Here is a 24365-nt window from a genome sequence, read left to right on the forward strand (position 1 = left end):
TGAGGTCCAGTAACACACAGAGAGATTATATGGCTGGCCTCTCTTATTCCCGTCCCCTCCCCAAATATTCCTAGTCTCTAGTGGTTACTTCCATGAGATCAACTTTTTTAGCTTCCACACATTAATGAGAACATAGCAAATTGTACTTCTTTGCTTGAATTATTTCACATAACACATCATCCTCTAGATCCATCCATGTTGTTGCACATAACAGGATCTCATTCTTTCTTATATCTGAATAATATTCAATTGTGTGCATTTACACTACATTTTATTTTTTGAAGTGATGTCTCACTATGTTGCCCAGGTTGGTCTCAAACTTGCAGCCCCAAGCAATCCTTCACCTCAGTCTCCTAAGCAGCTGGGATTAAAGGTGCAACCACCAGGTCTGGTTCTTCTGCCACATTTCTTTAGCTGTCTGTCCATTGGTGGGCACCCTAGGTGATTCCACAGCTTGGCTACTATGAATAGTGCTGCAATAAATATGGGAGTATAGCTATCTCTTTGGCATATATTTACTTTCCTTTGGATATACATCTATACATCCAATAGTGGAATTGTTGGATCACATAGTAGTTCAATCTAGATTTTTTTTTGTGTGTGTGTGAGGGGGAGGCAAGGGGTCTTATAGTGCTAGGGAAGAGATGTAGGGTCTCACCCATGAGCTGCATCCTCAGCCTGCATCTTTAGTTTTTTGAATATACTCCGTAGGGTTTTCCATAATAGTTGTTACTTATATTTCTCAAAATCCTCACCAGTATTTGTTATTTCTGGTCTTTTTTTTTTTTCTTCTTCTTCTTCTTCTACCAGGGATTGAACTCAGGGGCACTTGACCACTGAGTCACATCCCCAGCCCTATTTTGTATTGTATTTATAGAGACATGGTCTCATTGAGTTGCTTGGCACCTTGCCATTGCTGAGGCCGGCTTTGAACTTGTGATCCTCCTGCCTCAGCCTCCTAGGCTGCTGAAATTAGAGGCATGCACCACTATGCCCAGGTCATTTTTTTTTTTTCATACTCTTGACAGTCATCTGTACACCTTCTTTTGAGAAATGTCTATGAATAGATAGATATTTGCTCATTTAACTGGATTATTTTTGTTGTTGTTGTTTTGAGTTCTTTACATATTTGGGATATTCTGAAGGTTGTCTTTTCACTCTGCTGATTATTTCCTTTGCTGTGTAGGAGATTTTTAGTTTGTTAAAAATCCCATTTGTCTATGTTTGCTTCTACTGCCTATACATTTGGGGTTTTAACTAAAAAATTCTTTGCCTATTCCAATTTTCTTAAACGTGTCCCCTATGTTTTGTTCCAGCAATGTCAAATTTGCATGTCTAACATTTTAATTTTTGATCTATTTAAAGTTAATTTTTATATATGGTGAGAGGGTTCTAGTTGATTCTTCTTCATATGGATGGATATCCAGTTTCTCCAACACCATTTATTGAACAGACTGTTCCTTCTCCAATGTATTATCTTGTTTTATACCTCAAAAATTATTTATAATGATTTAATACCCATACCCCAGAAGACTATGCTCTCATTACATGCAGAAACCATCAGTCTTGTTCACGTAGCAGTTACTGGCTTTTAGCAAGCCTCAATAAATATTTTTCAACTAAACTGAAATAACTTTCAATTTTTCAAAATTCTCTGCATTGAACATGGTTTGGTAATTTTATAATCTGAAAAAAGTAACTTCAAATACATGCATTTGATATGATCTAGTTTTGTTTTATGACAAATTTAGTTCTATATTATTTTTTCCCTTGGCAGAAGCACAGGGAAGAGAGAGACTATGCAATATTCTATATCATGCCTCCCTAATGCAATGCCTAGTAGATAACATATCATCTGCTTAATAAATATGTATAGCAAAATATAAGTTAAATTAAAAATGCATTCTAAAGAGTTGTTTATAAGGAAAGTTAGGCTTAAAGTTTTGAAGGGAATATTTTTAAGAAGCACAAAATTTTATAAATAGAAATATATATATTTAAATCACAATGCTTTTGTTAAAAAGAAAAATGAGTTCTTCAGTGCTCACAAAGCATAATTTAAAATATTTAAGTGGTTTAGACAAAGACTACATTTTTTTTCCTGTGTTGTCCTTAGCTAACTATAGGAAAAAGTAATGTAAGTAGGTAAATGCAAACTACTAAATATATATATGTATTTCATCACAAATCCAGAATATTTATTTTGGAAGTTATATCTTGAATGCAACAAGCTTTGCAACAACAACAACATACACACACACACACAAAGAAAAAAAAATTAGGAATTTAAAATATCCTGTGAATTATCATTACAACCTAAAAGTTTTAAATTCAACTATCTTTTTTCTTGTAAAACACTGCTTTTATCATTTCTAGTCATCCTTTGTGATAACAAAATATTAGTTACATAGAATCACAAAATATTCTTCATACAGGTCTATTAATTTCAATGATTAGATACGTTATTAGTATTGATTGAGCTTGGAACATAAGACTTCTAAAGAAAACTAATTAATTAAGCAATGATAGCAGTCTCTGCAGTAATGCTGATTAACACATCCTTTGGTGTCTTGAAAAGACCCTGCAGGAAAAGAATGGCTCTAGTTCACCTACAAGAAAATGAATTAAAAAACACTACACTATGCAATACTAATAGTATTAGTTATACTATAAGAGGAATATTAAAATGCTTAAAAGTAATTCCTATTAATCATCTTCCAGATAATGCTTACCTTTTTTCACAATTTGCACTCACTGTTTACAAGCATTTTACACACACACACACACACACACACACACAAATGCAAAATTAATGCAAAGCTAATTACATTTAGTTTTTGAGGTAAGGTTGTTTTAGAAAGGACAGCAATGTACATGAGATATAAGTTCAGCATAAAATTTCTTTAAAATATAAATAAAACCTCTTTGAGATGATACAGCAAAACTGAAAAGAACCCAAGGTCAGTTTTATGGCAATACCTGTTTTAGCTATCAATTATAACATATATGCCTCCAATCTTATCCCTGCTACTTCTCTTCCTATAAGTCTGAAAATGTAACCAGAATTATAGCTCACCAACTAGGTGCTTAATACCTAAAAAACTAGTGTGTAAGAGGGCAGTTTTAAAATAACTAATGCAAAGCAAGAAAAGTTAGGTATATTTTCTGGGATTACAAAGTCAAAAGACTGTTACAATCTTAATTAGAATAAGATGTATTCCATGCTTGTATAAATATACCAAAATAGATTCTACCATCAGGTGTAACTAGAAGTAACAAGAATTTAAAAAGTCATCTAATGAAAGACAAAATTTTAAAAATGAAAAATGTCACCCAATGACAATATTTAATAATGTGATAAGCATAAAAATAGTTGCTTTGAAGAAAATGATCTTAAATTTCCAATCTAGTTCTATAATTAAAATATTTCATTACAACTTAATCTTGTTAAAGATTAAAACATTGCTTAGTTATACCACATGAAACAATAAGCACTGTTCTTAAATGCTGCTATTTCCTTAGCACTACAATAAGTAATTATATTATTTAATCCTCAAAGCAACCTTATAGGACAGGAATTATTGTGAAAGTACAGGTGAGCAAACTAGGGCTTGGAGATGTGAAAATCTGCCAAGCCTTCCCCAGAAAGGAAGTGGCAGAATTGGGATTTCAACTGAGATTCAGTTGGCTGTATCATCTTTTTATTATTCTTGTATAATTTCTAACAACTTGAGACTATAAATGTATAAATCATCCTATGAAGAAATTTCCTCAAGTCTGTTTCATAATGACTTGATAGAAATTGCATGACAAGCAAGTCCTTTTTCTCTAATGGAATTGTTTCCCAAGTTATTCAATCCAGCCTTGAGAAAAGTTGCATAGTTTCATGCAGCTGGGTGCTCCTGGCTCATTCTCAGTGGGTTTGTCTCAGAAGCATCTCTACACAAACAGTTCCTTTCCCTCTTCCCCATATTCCTTGCCATGAAGTCTCAAATTAAATGCTACTTCCTCAAAGAGATAATTCCATTTATAACAGGTTCTCCACTACTCTCTCTTATACCAAGGCACTATGTTCATTGTCACTATAATAACATATTTATTTGTTTCAATTTTGCTTTATTATTTTATAATATGCACCTCTGTCAGACTGTTTCATTCACCCCGTGAACTCTATGACTGTGACACAATAAGAATTTCTAATTGAATAAACTAATCTTGGAAAGTATACCTACCCTTAAAGATTTAGTTCAAATGATCCTCTATATCTCAAATCTGTGTAGGAGCAAAGTTATGGGGATGACATAGGATCATTATCTTTATTGTGATAGAAAATTAGTACAGGCACAGACCAATTGAACAACATTAAATCATCTAACAACTTGATCAAATTGGTAGTCACAGAACATATCTCTCAACAAAGAATATATATCAGTACACACAGTACATGTACCACATAGAACACATTTGGGCCAAAAAGCATTTTAATAAATTTTGGAATCACACTGGATAAACTCTAATGACAGGTAAATTAACTATAAATTAAAGAAGAAAGTTATATAAAAGTAAAAAACTATTTAGAAGTTAAACTACACACTTTTGGTCAAAGAAAATATGACAAGAGAATCAGTATATCTACGATTAAAATAAGATTTAAGAGACATAAAATAGTATGTGAAAATAAATAACATTTAAAGTGTTACAAATGCTAACATATTTCAAATAATATAAAAATTGGTGTCAAAAAAGAAGTTTATAACATTAAATACATTAGGAAAGGGAAAAAAGGTTTAAATAAATGCTATAAGTTTCTACTTTTTTTTTTTTGGTACTGGAGATTGAACTGACCACTGAGCCACATCCCCAGTCCTATTCTGTATTTTATGTAGAGACAGGGTCTCACTGAATTGCTTAGCACCTCGCTTTTGCTGAGGCTGGCTTTTGCTGAGGATCCTCTCCTGTCTGGCTTTGAATTCTAGATCCTCCTGCCTCAGCCTTCCCTGCCTCTGGAATTACAGGCATGCACCATCATGTCCAGCTTGTAAATTTCTACTTTAAGAAACCAGGAAAAGAAGACCAAATTAAGTTCAAAGTAGTCAGAAGGAAGGAAATAAATGAAGAGCAAATATCAATGAAACAGACAATTCAAAATTGATATAGGGAAAAAAAATCAGTGAAACCTAAAGCTGGTTCTTCGAAAATGCCAATAAATATGATTAATATTTAAATAGAGTAACCACAAATTGCCAATATCAGTAATTAAAGAGAAAATATAGATCATGCAGACATTAAGAGGATAGAAAAGAACATTATTTATAAAAATTGCAAATAAACTGGTAAGCATATGAAATATATAAATTCCTGGACATAAAAAAACTACTAATATTAGAAGAAGAACATGACTCAATATTATTTTTAAAATTTCAATAAATTGTTAAAAACCTTTCCATAAAGAAAATTCTTGATACCAAACTTTGAATGGTAGGCTAGGGTGAAACTGAGTGAAAGACTGCTTGCCTAGCATGCATGAGGTCCTGGGTTCAATCCCCAGAAACTCTACCCAAATGGCAAAAATTCTCATAAAATAGAAGTAGTAATGCTTTTACAACTATTTTAAGAAGTTAGCATTACTCTCAATCCAAACCCAGAGATATTACTCAAGTAGAGGGATAGGGGAACGATATCTACAGAATGATATTTCTAATGACCACAAGACTTAAAATTCTTAATAAAATTTTTAAATGAGTCCAATAATACATCAAAAGGATAATAAATTATAATCCAGTGAATTTTATCCAAGAAATGCAAAATTGGTTTATCATTCAAAAATCAATCAGTGAAATTCCAGATGTTAGCAGACTAAAGATGAAAAACCACATGACCATCAAAATGGGTATAGAAAAAGCCTTTGACAAAATTAATATTCTATCATGACTCTTTTATTTTTTAGTTATAGGTGGACACAATATCTTATTTTTATGTGGTGCTGAGGATCAAACCCAGTGCCTCACACATGCTAGGTGAGCACTCTACCTCTGAGCCACAACCCCAGCACCATGACTTGTTTTGTTTTAGAAGCATCATGACTTTTTAAAAAATCCCAACAAACTAGGAATACAAAGAAACTTCTTCAACTTCATAAAGGGTATCTATGAAAAACCTATAGTTAACATACTTAATGGTGAAAGTATGGATGCTTTCACTGTAAAATCAGGTACAAGCAAAGATATCTTACTTCTTACTTCACCATGTTATTTTAACACTGTTTTAAAAGTTGAGGTAACAGAAATGTTCTACAGCATGACTGTGGTGATGTAAAGTACACTATGACTGGTGAAATCCACTAATTGCATACTACAAATGGATGAATTTTACAAAATATAAATTGTGCATGAAAATGCTGATTAAAAATATATTTATTTTATTTTAAAAAATATATTTTTTGTTGTAGTTGGACACAATATCTTTATTTATTTATTTTTTTATGTGGTGCTGAGGATCAAACCCAGCACCCCACACATGCCAGAAGAGTGCTATACTGGTGAGCCACAAACCCAGCCCCTTAAAAATATATTTAAGGAAAAATACACACGGGAAAAAAAATTCTCCATTACAAAATAAAAATACAATAGACAGACCTATTATGATACAGCATTAATATCCGAAATTTATAAATTCTTGACTATTCAGTATGAAAAAAGCCCAGTTTTTAAAAAAAAGACCAGATTTTAACAGCTATTTCAAAAAAGATACACAAATTGCAAATTACCACAGAAAAAATATGTTTAGTATTATTAGTTATTTGGGAAATTAAAATTAAAACTACAGGATAACACTACATATTTACTGGATTTAATAAAATTTAAAAAGATAATACACAAAGTGTGGTGATGATGTTAAAGTAGAATCCTGGGACAGCAAAAGAATACAACCAATTTGGAAAATAGTGTAGCAGTTTCTTAAACTGAACACAGCACTGACACAGAAGATGCATTTATAGGTAGGGATTTGCCCAAGATAACTAATGCATGTTCACATAAAGATTTGTACCAAAATATTCATAAGATCACTTTACCTAAGGGACGAAAACTACAAAGAACTAATGGTGAATGGGTACTATATTATAGTACATACATACGGTGGAGTAAAGCCATTAAAAAGAAATAAATTACTGATAGATGCAATAATTTGGGTGAATTTTAAAAATATTATGATAAGTGAAAAATACAGAATGCAAGACTACATACTGTGGTTGGGGACTATAATTTTTAATATTTAAAAATTATTTTGTGTCACAGTCCTGTTTGTCTACCTTGGGGTCCCCAATTACACATATGTTGCTTTTCCAGTGTTTTCCCTCTTGAAATGTTCATTCTGGCATAGCCAACCTTTCTTTAAGAAGTCTGATTACCATGAAACTTCCATTCTATGCCATAACCACATGGAAAGAAATCATGAAAATAGACATGTATGGTCAATTCCTGAGTTACAGCCAACTCAGCTGAGATTCTCAATTTGTAAGTAAGCATATTTGACACTGGCTAGTCAAGTCTTCTGATGTTTACATTGAATGCAGTCAGATCTTGGTTTAATGATTCATTTTATGAAACTGGCCTTGAAATATGAAATTATATATTAAAAATAGTATAAAAACAAAGTTTCAGCTTTATTTGCCTTGAACTTCAAATGCTAATGTAGAAATTGCAATGTATCTCTCTTGGCTTGGGAATTTTTAAAAAAGATTTGGGTGAAAGCAATAGATGTAACCTACATAAAATTTAGTGTCTCAGACTCCCGACAATGACGATATTTATGTATCTATAAGCTTAGTAAAAATTTTAAAAATCATCACTATGAATATGAAATGATACTTTTAATTTAAAAATCACCACAAATCACAACTCCATAAATTAGTAAGTGGAACTGAAACGCTGACTGCCGGCATTTCTCTTATGTGAATTTAAAATGAGATGATTTTGGTTCACTGAAGACAAAATGCCAGCCAAATAATGAAAAATGTGAATGTGTTTGAGAGGATTTCAAGAATGACATGAAAATGAAAGTCATGTGTAAAAATATGAATTTTATTTTATCAAATAAATTAGTACCGAGTTTGCAATGAGCTTAGATACGGACAAGAATAGTAAATAACTGAAAATGTAGGTTCATTAGTACCTACATAAAGAATGTAAAGAAATGTGAAGAATTTATCAGATAAATAACATGTGACTATTTTCCTTTACCCCACCTCCCAAGAAATTCCAGCCTTGTGAGAGTTATCATAAAAGTCCAATTTACAGGCCTGAAAGAGATGAAGACTGGAAAAAGACGTTTGGGAAGAGTCCTAAGTGGAAACTTCCTAAACCAAATTCAACACCTCTACCATAGTTTTCAGTTTACTTTTTTCTGCCCAGGATACTTTTCAGCTTCTCATGTAAATTTAGTAATACCTAAGCTATTGAAAGAGTGGCTTGAACATGTTAGCAGTAATTGGTCCCATTATTCTGAGTTCTGTAAATTCTGTTTGTTAGTCCAGGAGCATAAAAGGCATACCTTGTACCAACTCAAAAACAAGAGTCTATGGTATTCTGCTTAAGATGTCTGATCCAATGGAAATTTGACAGTTGTTATCTTACAGGATTTAATATACTGTTAATAGACTCCTTTTAATTTCTAAGGTTTCTCTTGTCTGGTTCCTCCAGCTCAGCGTCTTCCTTAGGTTTTTCTCATCACCAAAATGTCTTAATATGATACCTCCAGGCACCATTCTTGACCACTGATACTCAAATTCTACAAACTTTTCCCATAACAAACATTTCTTTACTTCCTTTGTTTTAGCACTACTGCTGACACCTATTTGTATCTCTGACTTAACTCATTCACCTCCTTGATGTCTCTATTAGATACCTCAAAGCAGGATGATTCCCAACAGAATTCACCTCTCTTTCCATGTTTTGTGTCTTATAATCAGTCCAGTAGACACAAAATTCCTCAAGCAGCAAATAGAAAATTGTATTATATTTCTTTCTATATTTAGTCCTTACATCCAGGCAATTCTTTTAACTAGATAACACTATAATATGATTCCTTCTCACACTGCCTCAACTAGTGACCTTATTAATTTTATAATCAGATTGCTGAAAACCTAATTGCATCAGCTTCTGAAATATCTTCCTGCTTCCATGTCTGTTCTCTCTAATTTAAGCTTTGTACTTCTATGAAATATTATTTTTAAAATATTTCCTCTTAGACATTCTTCTGTGATGCACCACTGCCTTCAGGACAAAATTTAATTGAAATGGGAGAGAAAAACTATCCCAAAGTGACCCTGTCTTCCTGTTCAGGCTCTCCTGGCTTTCCTCTGCAAGAATTCATGCATAGTTACTGTGCTGTATTGGGGGCAAAGAGGAGTGGGAGGCATCTACATGCTCCTGCACATACTACACATTCTATTTGTGTACTAATGTCATTCTTCCTATTCCTATTGATAAAATTCAGAGTTATCCTTAAGGCTTAGCAGAGCCACCACTTTAAGAAGTGTTTCCTGGCATCTTCTACTTTGTTTTTCTCTCTTCCTTCTATATTAATTCAAGTGTACATTCTCTGAAATCCCATAGCAACTAGTACTATCAAGGTAATAATGACACTATAAAGTCTACATATATTCTTTTGTCTATATCCTTAGCCAGGCACCCATCTTTGTAAAGAAACATACTACATTTTCCTTATTTGTGAATCCTCTTAAGTCCTGCTCATAGAAGTTTCTCATTAAAGATTTAATAGGCAGGAGCCGAGATATAGTTCTATAGTATAGCATATACTTAGTATGTATGAGGAACTGGGTTCAATCCAGCACGGGGGGAAAAAAAGATTTATCAGATGCATGGACAATAATGAAGTAGGTTCTAAAATTAGCATGTGAATTATCAAAACCATTGTTGAAAATTTCTGGAAATAATGACCCTGGGGTTATGGTTTAGATGTGAGGTGTCCCCCAAAAGCTCATGTGTGATACAAGAGGGTTTAGGAGAAAAATAATTGCCTTATGAGAGCCTTAACCTAATCAGTACATTAATCTGCTGACAGGGATTAACTGGGTGGTAACTAAAGTCAGGTAGAATGTGGAGGAAGTGGGTCACTGTTGCTGTGCTTTGGGGTTTATATTGGATTCTTGTTGAAAGAGGAGTCTTTCTCTGCTTCCCAGTGCAATGCCCTAACCTTCCCACCATGACACGCTGCTTCACCTACAGCTCTAAGTGATGGAAACAGCCATCTACGGACTGAGAACTCTGAAACCACAAGTCTCCAAATAAACTTTTCTTCCTCTAATTGTTCTTGTCAGGTCTTTTGGTCACAGTGGCCAAAAGGAAAAAAAAAAAAAAAAAAAAGAGTGACTAAAACACCTGGAGACTAACATCCTATTATCTTTCAATATAATTAAGCCCAGAAATTTTCTATTATTGGAACATGAATATAGTTTCTTTAAATCAATACCTGTGGCTACAAATGTCCTTAATGACAATGTTTTACAAAACTATATAATTTTAAGCACCAAAATTTATATCTCATGAAAATCTTCAGAATGCTAAGTAGGAACTCACATGCAATAAAAGAAAAGCAAATTTGTATCTTGCAACTTAAGGTCACTCTGAAAATATACTTATCAAGGGGAATGACAATTACCACATTATTCAAATATGCCCACCTATCCAACCTATCTCATTGAGTGGATTTCTTTGAATATAAAATATATGATATTATGATGTATTTCTTTTGTACTGATATGCCTATAAAAAGCCAGGGTTGATTTTTCATAGCCAGAATTTCTCTCATAATCTACATGCACCAAGTCTTTTTAGAGGATGAAATAAAATTTGCCAACATTATACCAATGTTCATCATGGCCATGAACACGCTAATCTCCTATGAAGTCTATTAGGCTGAAGGAAGTGCAGAGACTCACAAACTTGGAAAGATCATATAAGGCAAAGGAATGTTTCAATGGTTCTATTTATATTTCAAGATAAAAATTCTAGAACGTGGCTAAAAGAATGCTATTGCTAAATAAAAATTTGCAGACAGTATAAATTAAGATTAGTTACTTTAATGAACATATTAAAGAAGCTTATTGCAGGACAAAAATTGGATATAAAGGGAGGTGAGGATGCTGCCATTTCCACAAGTACCATTAATTAATCAGACCTTACTTTTCAATAGACCAATATTCTCCAGATCATGTCTCCTAGATAATACCCATATAATCCTCATTGGGTTAGTCATGGTGTATCCTCAACTGCTGGTGTAGATGTTTATAGTTTCCATTACTTTAATCATATTTCAGAAGTGTAATGATAATAATGACATAATTATTACCTGCATACATTTAAAATTTTAGGTCATGTATAAAATCACCTCCTTCAAATACTAAATAATTTAGTCATTATCTATAGTCTAAAACCCAAACAGGCTAAGGCAGAGGCATAGAAAGTTCAAGGTCAAGCCTATGTGTCTGTATCCCTGTCTCAAAATGTTAAATAAAAGTCCTGAGGTTGTAGCTCAGTGGTAGAACACAACTTTGTTTAATACCTAGCAATGAAAAGGAAAAAAAGAAGAAGAAAAGACATACCAAACAAGAAAAATAAGATATAAATGGCTAGTCTGAAAATCTGCTTTTGTGTGTAAATTTTTTTCAACAATCATTAGTTCATCTCATAAGTACTCTAGGTTTAGAATAAAAATACAAGTATGGGTTGGGGTTGTGGCTCATGGTAGAACACTTGCCTCACATAAGTGGGGCAATGGGTTCAATCCTCGGCACCACATAAATAAATAAAATAAAAGTATTGTGTCCATCTACAACTAAACATTTTTTTAAAAAAGTATAAGTACATTGTAGCTCCCTCTAGGAAGCTTTATTTCCACTACACAGAAGTCTCCACTTACTGGGAAGTTCCACAACCCTTTAATTGTGTTCTGACACAAGTGGCACATTCTACACTTAGTTAATTTTTGTACCATACCTTTGCCATTAGACTATAAACCCTTTGAGTTTTTATGCCCACAATACCTACCAGAGTGTGTCTTGCACAACAATTCAATAAATATGGACTTTATATACCCAGATATTTTTCCCTGCATTTATACTTTTCATTTTTCCAAAATAAATTATATAATACAATCCTTTCTATTTTCTTCCTAGTTCTTAGCAAGTCTTATTTCTCTCTCTCTCTCTCTCTCTCTCTCTCTCTCTCTCTCTCTCTCGGGGGGGGGGGGGGGCAGCTCAGAGGAACATTCTACCTCTGAGCAACATACCAGTCCTTTTTATTTTGAGATACGATCTTCCTAAATTGTCCCTGCCAGCCTTGAACTTGTGATTCTCTGCCTTAGTCTCCTGAGCTGCTGGGATTATAGGCATATGCCATAGCACTAACTTGCTAACTTCTCTTCTCCCTATTCCCTAAGGTAATCTGCTCATCTATTTATTTCACTCAAATAATCCAGTAAATATTTTCAAGTATATATTATGTGCTAGGTAGTATGTAAGGTGCTGAGAGCATATCAGCAAACAAACCCCTTAAGAACCCAAAGGAACAGTGGGAATAGATAAGTAAATAGGTACTTACAAAACAATGTGGTAAGTATTACAGTAGATGTGAATAGAGACTACATAAAAAAGTAAGAGAAACATTTAAGAGTACTTTTCTCCAAGTTTTTGTCTGCAGTTTATCATTTTCTCTATATTTCTGCCCTGGTCATTCATTCATCCATCCATTTTCTCATTATTAACATATGTATGTGATACAAAATACAAAAACTGCAGAAGAATACATAATTGAAATATATCTTCCTTCTACACTGTCCCAGATGGCAGTTTATCTCCCAAAGGCAAGCTCTAATATCCAATGCATAATTACAAGATATTTAAAGCATACACAAACATATGTACACATGTGTAGTCTTATTTTCCTTTAGTACAATAGTAGCATGCTTTATAGTCTGTATTTTGCTTTTTCACTTCTGTATCAGTCCAGATTAAGCTGCTTCTTTCTTTTTAGTAGTACAGCAATTCCATTATATAACATGGATGTAACACTATATATTTAAGCAGTCTTCATACTGAACACTCATTTAAGATACTGCAATGCTCCAAGGAATATATTTATTAATATATCATTCTATGGTATATATATCTATGTCTGTAGAATAAATTCCTGGAAGTGAAACTGCTGAGTCCAAGAAAATGTACACTTTTAATTCTGACAAATACTGATATGAGGTTTCACTAATTTCACTCCCACCTCTAAAAGTTAAATTATAACCTTTATGTTTCCCAAATCTATATCCATAGTTATGAACCCTTACTTACTCTTTATGACATTTCCATATGCATTTTTCTTCAGAACCTTAGGAAAAACCTTTTCAAAATCGCATTTATAATCTTAGCCTCAAAATGTTATTTATAACTTCACTATAACTATTAATTTCCCCTGATTTCAACAAAAAAATCACTTTGATTCTTCCTTCTTTGTTTCCACCCACATTCAACAAATTGGTTAAGATGGGCCAATCCTACAATTCCATGACATTATCTTATTTTCTCAGATATCTAATTGCAAACAATCAATTCTGCATGCCTCTATTACCCAACTACCCAAGTTCTTGCCCTATGCTCACCCACCCCCACCAGTAACTCTGCTCACACCATCTTCTCTGCCTGAAATACTTTCTTAAATCAGTTCCCATGTTGAAATCTCTTTAAGTCTACCTTAAATGGCAAATCATCTATAATGCATTTTCTTTTATGAGCTTATTGACACTAGGTCTTAGCTTGATTTATAATGTACTTATAAAAGAAATTATAAACTCCATAATAGCAAGGATAATGTCTTAACACATTTAGATAAACCCACATTGCCTTATGTAGTAAAAATGTATTCACCAAATGAATGAATGAAGTTTTATAATGAACTAATTTCTACATATAAAATAATTCTATAGGAAATAATTCTATTTATTTATTTAGGAAATAGGGATCTTTTAAAGTCTGTGACAAATAAACTCCTATTCAATGTAAACACTTCCAGTTAATTATTCCTGGAAATTACATTTTTCTCACATTGATTTTGTTCAAAAACAGGAAGGAGAAAAAATAAGGAATAAAATAATAGGTGAAATATACTACTTAAAGTGACTGTATTTCTCTTCGAAACTGTATAAGATCTCTTAACTCTATTAAATATCAACATGGTTACTCTATTACACAGGAGAAGAAAAAGCTAAGCCACAATACCTGTGGATTATTGTTCTATTTAGTTCAAAATAATAACTTTTTAAACATGTTTCATACAAAGATTAGTTGAGGAAAAACTCTGTATAACATAATAAATCCAGCATTTCTGGTTTTCAAAATTTAATAACATGGTTTCAAAAATCATACTGTGTTAAAACTTTCCACTTTAAAAAAAAAGGAAAAAGAATATGCTTTCCGGTATATAAACATAGTTATATAAAAACAAACAATCATTAATATTTCATTAGAAATTATTCAGCTCTCTACTTGATTTTAGAAAGAGCTATACAATCTCCATCAGGTAGAGAACTACATAACTTGTATTTCAAGTAATGTTTCTAAAATCATGAAAATACTACCATACAAATGCTAGATTAACTTCTTGACTCACCTCTCCCCCATTAACATATTCCATCACAAAACACAAACGGTCTTTTGTCTGGAAGGAATATTTCAAGGACTTGAAATGAAAAAGAAAAAATGGTATATTATAATCCTATATTCTTATTATAATGGTACCCAAAATAGAACACTTAAAATTAGTAAGCATGATTAATAAAATGAACTGTTAATGTTCCTAAAAATTCTATTTCTTAAGAGTGCTCAAGTAAGAGTCTATAAGAAACATCAAACAAATTTTATTCAGCTTAGCAATAGGTATTATTATGGGGAAAATAAAAAGTATCAGTAAAATTAAACATTGTAATAAGTATTTATCACTCTATCACGCCATATATTTAAAATTATGTTTGGTATGGCCTACAAATTACTCTAGTGGATGTTCCTCAAGAATTACAGTTACAATTGTTATATTCAAGTAAGTCACGCATACTGCAAGTTATAATGACCAATCCCAACAAAATTGGTTCATGCAACTTTACATGTTATAAAAAGATATTAAAGCTCTGTTTTGTTATACTTGACAATAAAACGCACAAACATGTAACAAATTAAATTTGGCTATCTAATGATATCCTTGAAAATACTTGTTTCAGCTAAACCTAAAATTTTAATAAAAGGTTTTGAAAATCTAGCTGTTACTTTTAATCTTAATATATCAGAACTAAATATATCAGAACTTATCTAGGTTTACTGCAGTCAGTATTCCTGTATTTCTTAAAAACACTCTCTCCCTAAAACAAGTCTCATTTCTAAGAAATATATTAAGATTTCTGCCTTTTATATTTGAAAAACATGCTGATTATTTAAATATTTATCTGAAGCCATAAGCAAAAAAAACATAAACTCTACATTTAATATTAAAAAACATTTTAAAAGTCTGCTATTCTCTGAGTTAACTCCTTAAAATGCCATAGGTGATCTATAGGCTCTGTGGTTCAAGTTTTTTAATGATAAGGAGATTCTTGGGAGAAAAAAGAGGTTTTAGAAAATAATAAGTAGATAATGGGAAGGATCATAAATGCATACAAACTATACACTTAACTATGAATTCCAACAATTTTGAAAGAATGTGATTTATAAACTTTCAACAAAGAAAATGCCACACTTAAGTTATTGTTATTTAAAATGCTATTTTCATAGTTTGGTTTCTATAACAAAATTCCCTTAAATTTAAAATGTTATAACATCCATCTTCTAGTTACTTACTGTTAAAAATGGATGTCTAGTGTTCTTTAATACTCTGCTTTCAGTAAGAGTGTGTGCTACTTCATCCTACAAAAGGAAAAAAAAAAGCAAACTGTGAATATATATTCTAGGAACCGATTATATAAATTTTAATTATTTATTTAAAATCCAAAGTTAGAAAAGGATTTAAAAACATGTTGCCATGCTTCCTTTATTGCTCAGCTTCCCCTCCACTCAAAGAAAAAAAAATTAATGATTTATTTCAGATGGCCAAAAGGTAGAAAGTCATTCATACTTGAGCAAAATAATCAATAATGATATAAAAATCAACAAAAAATTATCAGAGACAGGAAAAAACATTATATTCTTCCCTCAAAAGAATGTCTTATCAGTTAATATTTTAGCATGGGTTAATATTTCTATTTGGGGAGACATAAAAGTTACATTTAAGTAGGATTATGAAATCTTCAAGTCTCCCAGTTGTAATTTTTAAAAAATTTTTTGGTTTTGGATTGAACTCAAAGATGCTTTCCCACTGAGCCACATTTCCTTCCGTTCTCATAATCTCACTAAATTGCTGAGGCTGGCTTTGAACTTGCAATCCTCCTGCCTCAGCTTCCCAAGCCAGTGGGATTACAGGCATGTGCCACTGCATCTGGCTCAAGTCTTCTATTAAAAAGAAAAATCAATCATTGAAAAAGGGAACATATAATAATATAAACTTTAATTCTAAATTATATGATTTAGAAATATAAAGAAATAGCAAAAAAAAGGATATCTTTTTGTCTGTAATTTTTAAATGTGCTTCTTTTAAAAATAGGTCATAACCCTTGTACTATAGGTGACAAGTTCAAAATGAGAGTATATTTAAAACCAAAAATATGGAAAAATATATTGCCCCTATTTTGTTCATAAATCTCATCTTGACATCAAAAGTGAAACTGGAGAGATTTTCTTCAACATATGGAGAACTGGAAAAATGTTTCATGTTTCAAAAGTAACAATATATTAAAGAAGACAGAACAAACTAATGGAGTATCTCTGATTTTTTGCTTCTGGCAAGATCTTAAGTCCTTGCTAGATCAATATAACACTGTCAGTAAATCAAAATTAGATTATGAGGAAAACCGTGGAGAGAAAAATATCAGGACACTAAATTACATTTATTATCTTTACAAAAGCATTTGACCTTAGTTTGACTTAGAAGATAAATGAGAAATAGATTGATCAAAGAAAGTAAGATCCTAAAGCCATTCCAGGAAGGTGAGATCAATTAAGTCTGAACAGAAAGTATAATTAACAATAAAGTATTTAAAAACCAGTGAAGCCACATATAAGCATGAAACCATTTCAGTCTCATTTATTTTATAGGAGCCAGGCTTAAGTGCTCAATTTGAAATTCACTGTCATATCATACTATAATTCCTAAATTAATTATAATATTTTAATATAAACCAGAAACAGAAATGACACTAGAACTTATATTTTTTAAGACATAGTACTAGTATAATGATTAACATAGCACATACTTAATGTTTGTTGAACTAAACTGCTTACCAAAGGAATAAATTAAAAAATGTCACATATATGAAGCTTGTTCAGTCATTCATTCTTCCACTTATTACTTCACAAATGTGCAAAACCATGTTCTAAGCACTGTTAAAGAGGGAGAATTAAACAAGAGACAAAGTCCCTACTTTTATGAAGCTTTCATTCAAGTTAGTCAGATGGTAATCAGGAATCAAAAAACACATACACATAACACACACACACAAAGCTGAAGAAGGGACATCATGATGCTAATGAGCATCATATACTGTCTATGAAATATATAATGCAAGTGGCTATTTTGGGATATTCAGAACCAATCCATTCATTAAAAACAAAAACAAAATCCTCATGGGGACAGTGATATAGTCCTGTAATCCCAGAAATTCAGGAGGCTGAGGAGGACTGCCAAGTTCCAGGTTAGTCTGAGTAATTTGGCAAAAGCCTGTCTCAAAGAAGGAAAAAAAAAAAAAGGATTAGGGATGTAAAGTAAATTCTGGGTTCAATCTTCAATATACCACCCCACTAAAATCCCCGAGTTGTACTTATTAAGTGCTAACAAGGACTGTGCAGGTATAAAGCGATTAAATAAAAAAGATAAAATCAGGGCTGGGGTTATACCTCAGTGGTAGAGCACTTGACTAGCATGTGTGAGGCACTGGGTTTGATTCTCAGAACCACATAAAAATAAATAAATAAAGGTATTGTGTCCATCCATCTACAACTAAAAAATTTTTTTAAAAAAGATAAGATCCTAGAAGAGATGTAAGTAACCAATTTAATAAATAGTAAACTGATTCTGACAAATGGTATTAAGAAAAAATTAGGATTATATACTATTGTAAATGGGGTAGAGAAGGGAAACCAACACCATTGGAAGAGTGGAAGCTAGGTAAGATGATGGAGTGGGAGAGATAATGGCAAAATTTATGTCTGACAATATTTACTAATGCTTCTTTGATAAAGACAGCAAAAACAGGAGGGATCAATTAAGAAATTATTATAGTACTTCAAGAGAGAAACAAGATGCCTTGAACCTCTATGGTAGAAATAGGAACAGGAAAAATGGGGATTATAAGATATCTGCCATTAACATGAGGGTGAACCAAAAGAAATATGTCTTTATAAGCAATGAGAAACAGATTCACAGGAGAGAGAAAATTTACCTATTATGGTTTAGGATGTTAAGTAGTTTTAATCATTGATTTGGGGAAAAACTGAAAATTAGTTGAGTATGAAGCCCATTTAAAACCAATAAAGATATAGTAGTGCTTTAGAAAATATTTCTAATATTTCATTTTACTTTGGGAAAACATAAGAGTTAATTTTCTATGTCACTTGGTTTCATGGACAAAAATGTTTTTTTCCTGAATTCTGAATCTCTCTAAATTACATGAAAGGAATCAAGTAAAGATGCATGGAGGAAAAAACTAAAACAATATTTGTTATTATACAAATGAAATTGGAACTAATAAAACATACATATATTTAATAAAGTAAAATGCATTTTTTATCACATTTTACATCTGATAAGTTTAGAATTTTTCCCATTAATGCAAATTGAATGGTACTGTATTTCACATACTAATTAGTTTTTGCTATGAAGGTATGCACAAGCTAAAAAGTAAACACAGATGCTAATAATTTTTAATTGCAGCTAAAAGCAACATGTCAAAACAAGATGTTAAAAATAACAGAGATAAAAAAATTAGTGGCTAAAACAATGTGAGGCTCTTCAAAAAATCAATTCGTTGATCATAATTATAAATGAAGAGTTCTAGAAATGCTTGGATATACAATATAAGTATAATAATGCTTTCATGAAAAGACTCCTGAAATACAGATTCCTACATATTCAACCATGGTAAAAGACTAAATAATAACTTTTAAACCTAATTTCTTTCACAGAAAGGTTTAGGGGAATAAAATTTTATTTGTTGAGGACATAAATAGAACAGTCCACTCTCTCCTATTTATTTTCCCAAATCCTTTCCAGTTTATCACTCACCTTCTACTGGACCTGGTCTAACTCACCCTTCACTTGCCCCACTCACCGTTTTACAACAAGTTTTTTTGAAGGAGACCAGGAATAGGATATGACAAAGAGGAGGAAAAAGAACAACTTCTTTCTATTATCAGGGATACCAATAGTGTATCTTGCCTTTTATCAAGTTATGTTTTATTATTCTCATTTGTATAAGTAAATTGAGGTCCACAGCAGTTAAATAGCTCAAGCTGCAGGTGAAAAAGTCAATATTAATCTTGTATCTTAGTTGAAAATGAAGGGTCATTTCTATTTCACAACTGCTTTCAAACAGCTTACTCAGTATCAAATTAACTAGAATCTTTTACACTGTTCATATTATCTTCTCCATCTTGAACACGAGTCTGTAATGAATAGCTGTCAGAAGATGACTAAAATCAGGATATATTACATCTAAAGCATTTATTTCCTTCATCCTTCCAAAGCAATAAATGAGATCTAGAGGAGATGATCAAGCAGGTTGGGGAGACAGAAGAGGGTAGAGAAACATTACCATGGAACACTTATTTCTAAATTAAACTACAATGACTACCAGTGATCATTATTCACTTGCTCACTGTCTTCATAAGCCACATGTTACTTTTTAAGAGAAGAAATGGTCACACTTACCAAGCTCTAAATTTCGGGTTCTTATTCTCCTCTATTGAAAACATGAGCACTGGCCCAACTGTGCTAAGACATCTCCCACTCTCCAATTCTCAGAATATATTTTCACCATTAACAAATTTATATTCTAAAATTTTTTTACCTCTAAAGAAAATGTAAGTACAATCATCCTGTTATCTATAAATACTAATATATGTATGTATTATAAAGTATTTTATATTATATACACACACACACACACACACACACACACACACAGTATTTTATTTGATAAATTGTTCTTGATGGTCCTGTTCCAACATTACTTGGATAGAGGGTAACATACTTGCTTTAACTTTGATCCTGATACAATCACTTAGACCTGAGTCTTTCTTTAACTGGAGTGTGTGTCTGTTCTGCTCTTTCCTTCTGCCCCTTCAATTCCCAGTACTGAGACGGGTAAATCTCTATCTTCTCACCTCTTTATCTGAAAACAAAACCTCACATAAACATAAAACTAGCACCATAGAGCCCCCCTCCAATCTCAGCTGAAGTCTTCTGAGATTTCTTTCATCACCATTAATTAGGCCACTATTCCATTTCTCAAATGGTTGTTTTGAATATTTCCTAGGTCTCCTTCCATAGCTGGTATGTATGCTGAAATATATACACTAATCTTGCCAAGCAAGTTACCTTATCTAGTTAAGCTACCGAGCTGAAATTGGAACCCCATTTGATCTGGCCTTTCAAGTCTAGAATGCTTTCATTAAGTTGTTTCTCATTATCTCAACCTCACTCCCTCACATTTTCAAAAATGTGATCTTAATTCTTACTCTGAAGAAAAGCCATGAGAAACTAACATTTAACACATTTGATCACTCCCTCTTCCTGAAAACATGTTCTTTTTGTTTCCAGAATATCATGACCTCTCAATTTTCCTCTGTTTTAGTGGTTTCCTTTTCTTTGTCTCTCATGCTGGTCTCTTTTTTCTGAACTTTTGTATAAGAAGTGCCCCCTGGCACTGAGACCACGTCTTTTAACCAGGTATACCTATTCCTTAATGAATTCTTTCAGACTTTGGCTCTAGATACTTCAAAACTAGATCTCATTCCTAAACTCAAGAAGTGCCTATTAGACATGAAAGTCTAATATTTGATTCAAATTTGCGCATCTAATAGTAATATCAAATCTGTCATGTCCAAAACCTATTTTCCCATTTGCCTTCAAATGAGTTTGTTTCTCCTACAATTATCTCTATCATAGTGAATGATAACATCATCCTTTCACAGTTGCTCAGGACAAAAACCATCCCATGTCTTCAAGTCCTTTATTTCTTTCATACTCTCCATTCAATCTCTCAAGAAATCTGGTTGGCTCTTCAACAAAATATACCCAAGGTCTGACTATTCTCCACCTCCACTATTACTACCATAGTGCAAATCACTGTCATCAATTATTATTGCTGTTAACACCTAACAAGCTCCTTCTTTCTAATCCATAGTCTATTCTCAACACTGCTTCCATAGAAATACTACTGAAATGAAAACCAGATCTGATCTCCCCCTTTAAATGCCAAGTGGCACTTCCTAGATGAAGTGGCTGATATGTTGCATATGCAGGCCATGCTGGATTGGATTTATGATTATCAGTGTAATCATATGCCCCTTACTCAAGTTAATCAAACTGGTCTAAAATCAAACAATTCAAGAAGTTATGTAAGATTTGCTGTCAGCTTTTTCCTATGCATCTTACAGATCCTAAGAAAATTAGAGCGATTAACTCAGAGAACAGCAAAAGACCAAAAGCTAAGGAAGTTATTTAAGAAAGATAAAAGTTTTAAATGGTCACTAAGGAATGAGATAAATAAAGTGGACATTGATGAGGCTGGCAGAAATATCTTAATGCAACACTATCAAAAGTTGTGTGGACCAACAGGAGCCCTTGTTGATCCTCCAATACTGAAGAAGTTCTAAACAAACACATTATAGCCTAATTTGAAGGAACACAAAAATCTGGGAGGCAAAGCTGACACTTTTTAGTAAAATTCATCAAAATTAGGGTTGACAGAAGAACCAGGGTTTCTTGAACCAATGAAAGCCATATGTACATATATGGAGAAAATAGGGGGTAAAGAGAAAACTTCCAGGAGTTCCCTGACAGAAGTCCAATGCACCGTGATTCAAAAACCTGTTGATGAGGTTCTAACACGGGCTACAATTAAAATGGGAGAATATGAGGATGATTGCTGAGATTAAAGTATAAAAATCTGGATGATAGCAAGAATTGGACCCCAGAGGTGCTTTACCACTTGAGCTACATCCCCTGTTCTTTTTATTTTGACAGGGTCTTACTAAATTACTGAGGGTTCTCACTAAATTGTTGAGATTGGTCTCAAACTTGTATTCCTCCTACTTCGGCCTCCCCAGTCACTGGGATTATAGGGTTGTGCCAACATGCCTAGCAAAACCAGCAATGTCTGAATGGACTACATTAAGTGGTTGCATCCTCTTTATCTGAACATGATGCTAGTAGGATGTTATGTCTACCAAGGGAACATTTCAGCTACTGTACTGCAGAAGGCACACTGGTTTGCCCTTGTATTCACTAGATATGTTGAATGAGAACCTCCAGAATTTCCTGAGCCACACAGATTGTTAACTCAAAACAGTATCATGATGGATAAAAAGAGATTGACATATGAATCAATAACACTTTAGAAGCTAGAATGCTGTTACCAACAAATTTTCTGTACTATAACTCTCTATATTCCACAAAAAACGGTGATGGCCAAGGAAGACTAACAGATTATCAGAACCAAAATAGAGTAGTGTCATCTACAACATCAGCAGTACCTGGTATGTTCTCAGCACTAAAAATACAAAGAGCTAAAGAAAGTCTGATAATGTCTGATTATCAGAAGTGTCTGATCTTGGTAATGCTTTTTTCTTGGTCCTAAAACAAACAAACAAAAAAACCCTGTAATCTCCTCAAGTGGGAATGATCCTGATTTACATTTACTTCAGGGTTGTATGAATTCATCATCTTGCTGTCATAATTGCTAAGAATAAATTTTAATTAGATGCAAGTTCATAAAAGTATGACAACATCACAAATTTACAAACAAGCTTAGGACTGACATATAGTGGTGACACAGAAGAAAACCTTAAGCTACATGATAAATCCAGCAGATATCCAAAGGCCCACCTAAACTTTCAATTCTTATGAATAACCTAGGCATAGGCCATCCATGACATCCCATAGGAAATAAAAAATAAACAGTTCTTATTGCTTACATATGCAAGAAGCATCATACCTGCTCAGGCTGTTTGGGTTTTGGAGGACATAAATTCCACATCTGGGATTAGCACTAACTTTGATCTACAAAACTACTTGAAAGATGAACATATTTAAATGGAAGCTGAAATACTAGCAGGCTATATCTGAACTGTAGCAGCTCAGTCAGTGCATTTGGGTCCTTATGCTCCACTTTAACATATGATTTTCAGAAGTATCTCAACTCACACAGACTGGAGGAGCTTATGGCAATTAGCTCATAAATGCGGCCTAAGGTCTTAGACAAGAAACATTCCATACACAGAAATACAGTGCACATCATTAAAGAGACAATTACTGGGTATTAACTGAAAATAACTCTTGACTAACAGGTACCTTTTTTTTTCTTTTTAGTACTGGGGATTGAACCCCAAATCATTTTACCATTGAGCCATGTCACCAGGCCTTTTTATTTTTCTAGACAGGGTCTCACCAAGTTGCTTAGGGGCTTACTAAGTTATGGAGGTTGGCTTTGAACTAGTGATCCTTCTGCCTCAGCCTCCCAATACAGGCACATGCCACTGTGCCCAGCTCAGATATCATATAATCTTGAAACCCCAAATAACCAGATTTCTTGGATAAAACCTCCCCTCCCCCACCAAAAAAAAAAACAAAAAAACCCAAAACCAAACACTAAGAAGGCAGTGTACTTCCTCTGGAAGGCAGTTCCAAAATGGAAATGGTTTAACAGGAAAGTGCTATTGGAGGAATGCAAGGAAGTCCTCCCCATATTAAGGAGCAGGTAGTCTCTCTTGTAGTTCCTTCCAACTTTGGAGCCATCTTAGAAGCTGCCAGATGCCACTGCCACATTCTGTTGTTCACAGGGCAGGGACCTATAAAGAGCTTTCAAGTGACCAGCCAAAAAGTGACTTACATTTAAGTATGTGGCAGTTCTATGGTGGACAGCACATCTGGAAGGTCACAACACTATAATTCAATGATGTAAAACTGAATGAAAAAAGGTAAGACCAAACCAGCTCA

General features: G+C 33.0%; 1 protein-coding gene across 6 annotated transcripts in view; it reads right to left on the reverse strand.

Moving 5' to 3' along the window:
- Positions 1–24365, reverse strand: part of Akt3 (AKT serine/threonine kinase 3) — a 302015-nt gene that overhangs the window by 99119 nt on the left and 178531 nt on the right. For all 6 annotated transcript variants that reach the window (XM_071599993.1, XM_071599992.1, XM_071599991.1 and 3 more), the window contains 2 exons: positions 15896–15961; positions 14679–14747 (listed from right to left, as the gene is read on the reverse strand). In XM_071599993.1, the coding sequence (XP_071456094.1) occupies positions 14679–14747; positions 15896–15961 (135 nt within the window). The remainder of the gene's footprint in view (positions 1–14678; positions 14748–15895; positions 15962–24365) is intronic.

This window comes from Marmota flaviventris, chromosome 12 (genome assembly GCF_047511675.1).
Source record: "Marmota flaviventris isolate mMarFla1 chromosome 12, mMarFla1.hap1, whole genome shotgun sequence".
Classification (NCBI taxonomy): Eukaryota; Metazoa; Chordata; class Mammalia; order Rodentia; family Sciuridae; genus Marmota; species Marmota flaviventris.